The 5,697-nt window shown below is 57.9% G+C and overlaps 1 protein-coding gene across 1 annotated transcript in view; it reads right to left on the bottom strand.

Annotated features, from left to right (window-relative positions):
- Positions 1 to 5,697, bottom strand: part of CRTC1 (CREB regulated transcription coactivator 1) — a 40,703-nt gene that overhangs the window by 19,607 nt on the left and 15,399 nt on the right. Inside the window, exons 8-9 of the mRNA XM_011925918.1 lie at positions 2,499 to 2,539; positions 1,865 to 2,085 (exon numbers count right to left, since the gene is read on the bottom strand). Of these exons, the coding sequence (XP_011781308.1) occupies positions 1,865 to 2,085; positions 2,499 to 2,539 (262 nt within the window). The remainder of the gene's footprint in view (positions 1 to 1,864; positions 2,086 to 2,498; positions 2,540 to 5,697) is intronic.

The raw sequence follows: 5,697 nt of genomic DNA, 5'->3' as shown, positions 1-5,697 counted from the left end.
TCCAGCCTGGGCAACAGAGTGAGACTCCGCCTCAAAAAAAAAAAAAAAAATTAGCCAGGCGTGGTGGCAGGCACCTGTACTCCCAGCTACTCGGGAGGCTGAGGCAGAACTGCTTGGACCCGCGAAGCGAAGGCTGAAGTGAGCCGAGATCACATCACTGCAATCCAGCCTGGGTGACAGAGTGAGATTTTGTCTCAAAAAAAACCACAAACAGTAGGTAACTGTAGCACAATGGTAAGGACTTGTGTGTCTAAGCCTACAAAAGGAGCAGTAAGACATGGCATTATACTCTGATGGGGCCACTGCCGAATATGTGGTTTGCTGTTGTCTGAAACGTCAAGATGTGGCCTGTGGCTATATCACAGATGCACAACTGTGGGCCTACACAAAACACATCATGGGATGGATTTGGCCCTTGGGCTGCCAGTCTCTAACGTCTGCCCTGAATACAAGGGGGTTTTTAATCTTCCACTGGCTACAAAGTGAGCTCTCGGCCACCCCTAGAGAGGCCAGTTGGCCCAGGAGGGCGGACGGGCGCCTTGCTGTTGAATTCCTGTTGGCAACCTGGCTCACCTTCGGGAACAGGCGCAGAGCCAGCTGGAGGGGAAGTCTGGGGCGGGCAGGGAGAGCTGCCAGGGGAGGGCGGGCCAGGTGGCAGGGCCCGCCCGGACTCAAAGCTGGGCCAGGAAGAAGCCAGGGCCTGCCCTCCTCCTGCACTCTGGGAAGCAGCCAGGGATACGGGAAATGTAGATGGAGCCGAGGAGGGTACTGTCTCCCCAGCCACGAAGGCCTCTTTCTTCCTCTCCGAAGAGCTCATGTTCTGACTGGTGGGTGGGCTTCAGGGAAGGGAGGGGGCCACCTTCGTGTGTGCCAGGGGCCGGCAGCTCGGCTTGATTTAAAAGGCGCCCAGAAAGCAAAGCCCCTGCCAGGCGAGCTGCTTGGGCGGCAGGTTCACAAACAACCCAACACATGTCAGGCATTACCGGGCCGCTCCGGCCAGCACCGGCTCCAGCTTCCACGTGTTGTGTGTTTCCTCGCGCTTGTTTAGACTGGGCGCCGGCTGGAGATGCGCGGCTCCCAGGCGGGCGCTGGGGACTTGCCAAGGACCCTCCAGCGGGAAGGGAGCTATGTGCTCTAGTGGCCGTGAGGAGATGTGAGGAGAAAAGCAGGGGTTGGGAGATGGCGGCTTCTATGCGGGGCAGAGGTACCTGCGGAACCGACAGGATACGCTGACAATGGGCCAGGTCCAGGTCTGGGAAAGGACAGAGGAGTTGGGGGGACACCTCTGCAATCAGTGCAGCCACAGAAGGGGGATCCCAGGGGAAGCAGGGCAGCAGCAGGGCCAAGAGCTATTGGGACGGGCGAGGGGCCTGTGCGATGCCCTTGTGGATGTGGCTGAGGAAGAAAGGAGTGTGGAGCTGGAGACAGGGGTGGGAGTGGGGAGACTGGGGTGTGACAAGCAGGTGGTTGCTGTCAGATGTCAGGTGGAGGAAGCAGGTCGGGCCTGATCCCGCCCCCCAGTGAGGGGCTGGGGGCAAGGAGGGGCGGAGGGAAGGCCTAGCCCACCCCAGGGGGTTAAAACCCCCAGGACTCCCCTCCTGGACTCCCCAAAGCACCACCACACACCCTCAAACCCACTGTCTGGTGTCTGGGGGCACCACACGCTCCTTTCTACCAGGCCCGCACTCAGGCCCCACCCCTACCTGGGATGCCTGTGCCCGCTGGGTCAGCCTGTTGGCCACCCCCCAGCCCTCTCCCCTATGCCCTGGTGTTTGGGACAGGACCCTGCCAAGTCATCCTGCAGATGCCCGTGTTGTCTCCACGAGCTGGTGCTCTGTCCGATGGCGGAGTGTCCCTGCCTTACCCTGGCCGGTGCCGCCGATGCCCAGGTGCGTCAGGTTGGCTGCGAGGTTGCCGGTGCTGCTGGAGCTGCTCAGTGCAGGGAAGGTGGGCTCCTCAGGGTCCAGTGGGGTCGGGAGCGGGGAAGGGAAGTGGATGTTGGTCAGGTCGGGCAGGGAGCCCCCTGTGTTGTGGGTGGCGGGGATCAGGGCTGTAGTGTTTTCCTGGTCGGCGGATGGGAAGATGCTGGGGAAAGGCCAGAGGGAGGCAGGAGTGAGCTTGTGCGGCGGGGCTGGTCGGGGGGCAGGGGGCTGGTGGGAGAAAATCAGCAGTGCAAAAGGGCACCCCCCATCAGGTGCTGTGTGCTTGGGAAAGCACTGTCGGCTGGCACCTGGCTGGGACCTTGGAAAGCAGCCTGTCACCCGGTGGGGACAGTGGGAGCCCGGAGGCAATGACTTCCCTGAACCCAGGAGAGGGTATCATCCCTGGAAATGAGGTGCCTGAGGGGTGGGCATGTGGGGGCTCTGTCACTGGCCTCTGGTCACATGGTGTCCCTCTTGCAGGGACTTGCAACCTCAAGAGAGTGGACAGAATGCCCCAGGGTGGATGGAGCAGCACAGCAGCTGAGGTGTGCAGTGGGGGGCCCTGTGGAGACTTACTTGATTCCGGGGACCTCACAGGACTTGGGCCTGGACCCCGTCTGAAAGAGAAGACAGCAGAGCCTGAGCCCTGGGGCACGCCCTGTGGGGCCCTCCTCCTGGGCACTGGGCCTCCTTGAAACGGCCCAGAGATGCACCATGGGAACCAAGCTTGTTGGGGCCACAGAGCCGCGCAGATGGAGGACAGGGGCACCCCCCAGGGTGGAGGGGCGGGCCCCAGACATGCCCAGGGTGAAGCCAAGAGTTGCACAGAGAGGGTTTCCCTATGGGTTCCCTCCCCCTGCTCCTGCCCTCAGTGGGCAGTCTCTCTTCAGAGAAGGAGCCTGGAGAGAATATGGTAGGTGGATCTTTTTTAATTTTTATTTTATTTCATAGAGACAGGATCTCACTTTGTCACCCAGGCTAGAGTGCAGTGGTGTGATCACAGCTCACTGCAGCCTCAACCTCCTGAGCTCAAGTGATCTTCCTGCCTCAGCCTCCCGAGTGGCTGGGACCACAGGCACACATCACTGCACTGCGCCGGCTGCTTTTTAAATTTTGTGTAAAGCGCCTCTTGACACTCCCAAGGCTGTACCACAGCAGTCAGCAGCCAGCTCAGCAGCAGCAGAGGGGCCTCTGCTGAGCTGGCCGCCATAAGCCCTGGTACCCGAGGCTAAGTGTCCCCAGAGCCGTCCCAAATCATCCATGCCATTCCCAGATCATGGTGGCAGGGATGCTGGGGGCAGGAGTTCCCTCTGTCCAGTGCCCACCGGGCAAGTTTATGAGCAGCCACCAGTCTCCAGGGAGTGAATCAAGCCCAAGGCCCAAAGGAGGGAAGAACTGAGTCAGGGGAGCCCCAAGAGGCTTGGACTTGATGCCCTAAACTCAGTTCAGAGGTCACTGCCCCTGTCTTGGGGCTGACCAGCTTTGCAGCAAGACCTAGACATATGATTTCCCCGGGGACCCTCAGGGTCTGCTACTTCCTGAGAGTCCGGAGACGTCCCTCTGCTCTGCGGGCAGCCACACTCATCCCCAGTGACTAGGGCTTGGGTAGTCCTCAGCACTACACTGGTTTTTCTGCTTGGCTGCAGAGCACTGTCAGGACACTTTCGGGATGTGGTATACGGAAAGGGCCCACAATGGGCTCTTCTTGGACTGTGGCCCACAGAACCTTTGAAGTTCAGAGTCTTGGGAAGGGCTCCTCCCCATTTTTTTTTTTTCAGAGATGGAGTCTGACTCTGTCGCCCAGGCTAGAGTGCAGTGGCGGGATCTCAGCTCACTGCAAGCTCCGCCTCCCGGGTTCACGCCATTCTCCTGCCTCAGCCTCCCGTGTAGCCAGGACTACAGGTGCCTGCCACCAAGCCCGGCTAAGTTTTGTATTTTTAGTAGAGATGGGGTTTCACCGTGTTAGCCAGGATGGTCTTGATCTCCTGACCTCGTGATCTGCCCGCCTCGGCCTCCCAGAATGCTGGGATTACCGGCATAAGCCACCGTGCCCAGCCTCCTCTGCCTTTTTAAAAAATGTTGAATTTTAATTTTAATTTTTAATTTTTTTTTTGAGACGGGGTCTTGCTCTGTCGTCCAGGCTGGAGTGCAGTGGCACAATCTCAGCTCACTGCAAGCTCCACCTCCCAGGTTCACACCATTCTCCTGCTTCAGCTTCCCGAGTAGCTGGGATTACAGATGCACACCACCACGCCTGGCTAATATTTTTGCATTTTTAGTAGAGACGGGTTTCACTGTTAGCCAGGATGGTCTCGATTTCCTGACCTCATGATCTGCCTGCCTTGGCCTCCCAAAGAGCTGGAATTACAGGTGTGAGCCACCACGCCCAGACTAATTTTTTATTTTTTAATTTTTTTTAGAGATGAGGCCTCACTGTGTTGCCCAGGCTGGCCTCAAACTCCTGGGCTCCAGCGATCCTCCTGCCTCAGCCTCCCAAAGTGCTGGGATTACAGTGAGCCACAGCACCCGGCCGGAGGTGTGGACTTCCACAGCAATGGGAAAGAAAATCATAATCCCAGCAGAAAGATCTGCCAGGTACCTCTGAGGGCTTCTGAGGCAGGGTGGGGTCCGGCTCTGGCTGTGAGGACACAGTAGGGTAGCAGGGCAGCCTCCGAACCCCCACCGCTCACCCAGAGTCCGGTGAGTGGGTCCCGTGGAGGGGGTGCCCAGGAAAACCTTTCCGGAGAACCAGTGTTTCCTCCCCTGTGAGTTGGGGGTACTAACACCAGCCAAGACAATGGGATCACTGCAGGCCCTGGGGAACTACAGGCTCCAGGTAGGGGCCCCCAAGACTCCTGTTCAAGGACAAAGGCAGGACCGTCTTCTGCTCTCGGCAGGCATGACCAGACAGAACCCTGGCCATGGATGAGGCCTCCCAGTGTGACACGTTTCCGCCCCTGGGGCCCTGGGGCAAACACTTCTGGCTGAGTTCTTTCAGGATTATCAGATGAAAAAGGCGAACGCGCTGGCAGAGGGTGGAGCTGGCCTCAAAGTGCACACACCGTGAGGGGGCAATGCCCAACCCGCAGCCACTGGGGCGCCCGAGGGGTGGCGTGCGACCGGCGGGCGTTAAGCCTCTGTGGGGAACGCCGGCTGAACGGGTTTCTACTTGGCTAGAGCCTCCTTCATTCTGAGAGTAAACATTCGCTTCATTACCGGATTTCTGCAAAGCACACTGGCGATCACGTTCTCAAGAATACTTTGAAAAGCATTCCACCAACATTATGGAGACATTAATGGATTTCTGAGCAGTATCAAAAATTCACCCACCGCCCCACTCCACCATCAGGGGTGTGTCTCCCCTCTGCAAGGTGACTGTCGCCATCTTCCTTTTCCTGAGTAATGGCAGAACATCCAGCTGTGTGGATGGACCGTGGCCTACTTACCCACCTCTCTGCTGCTGGACATTTGTTTTCTAGTTTTGTTTGCTGTTAGAATTGTTTTTTTTTTTTTTTTTGAAACAGGGTCTTGCTCTGTTGCCCAGGCTGGACTCGAACTCTGAGCTCCTGGGCTCAAGTGATCCTCCTGCCTTCCAAGTAGCAGGCACACACACATATCACACTAGCTAACTGTTTTAAAATGTTTTGTAGAGACCAGGTCTCAGTATGTTGCTCCGGCTGGTCTCAAACTCTTGGGCTCAAGCAATTCTCCCACCTCAGCCTCCCGAAGTGCTGGGATTACAGGCATGAACCACTGTGTCTAGCCCAGAGTTCTT

This window comes from Colobus angolensis, unplaced genomic scaffold (assembly GCF_000951035.1).
Source record: "Colobus angolensis palliatus isolate OR3802 unplaced genomic scaffold, Cang.pa_1.0 Scaffold66, whole genome shotgun sequence".
NCBI lineage: Eukaryota > Metazoa > Chordata > Mammalia > Primates > Cercopithecidae > Colobus > Colobus angolensis.
This window is presented reverse-complemented; position numbering and strand designations above follow the sequence as displayed.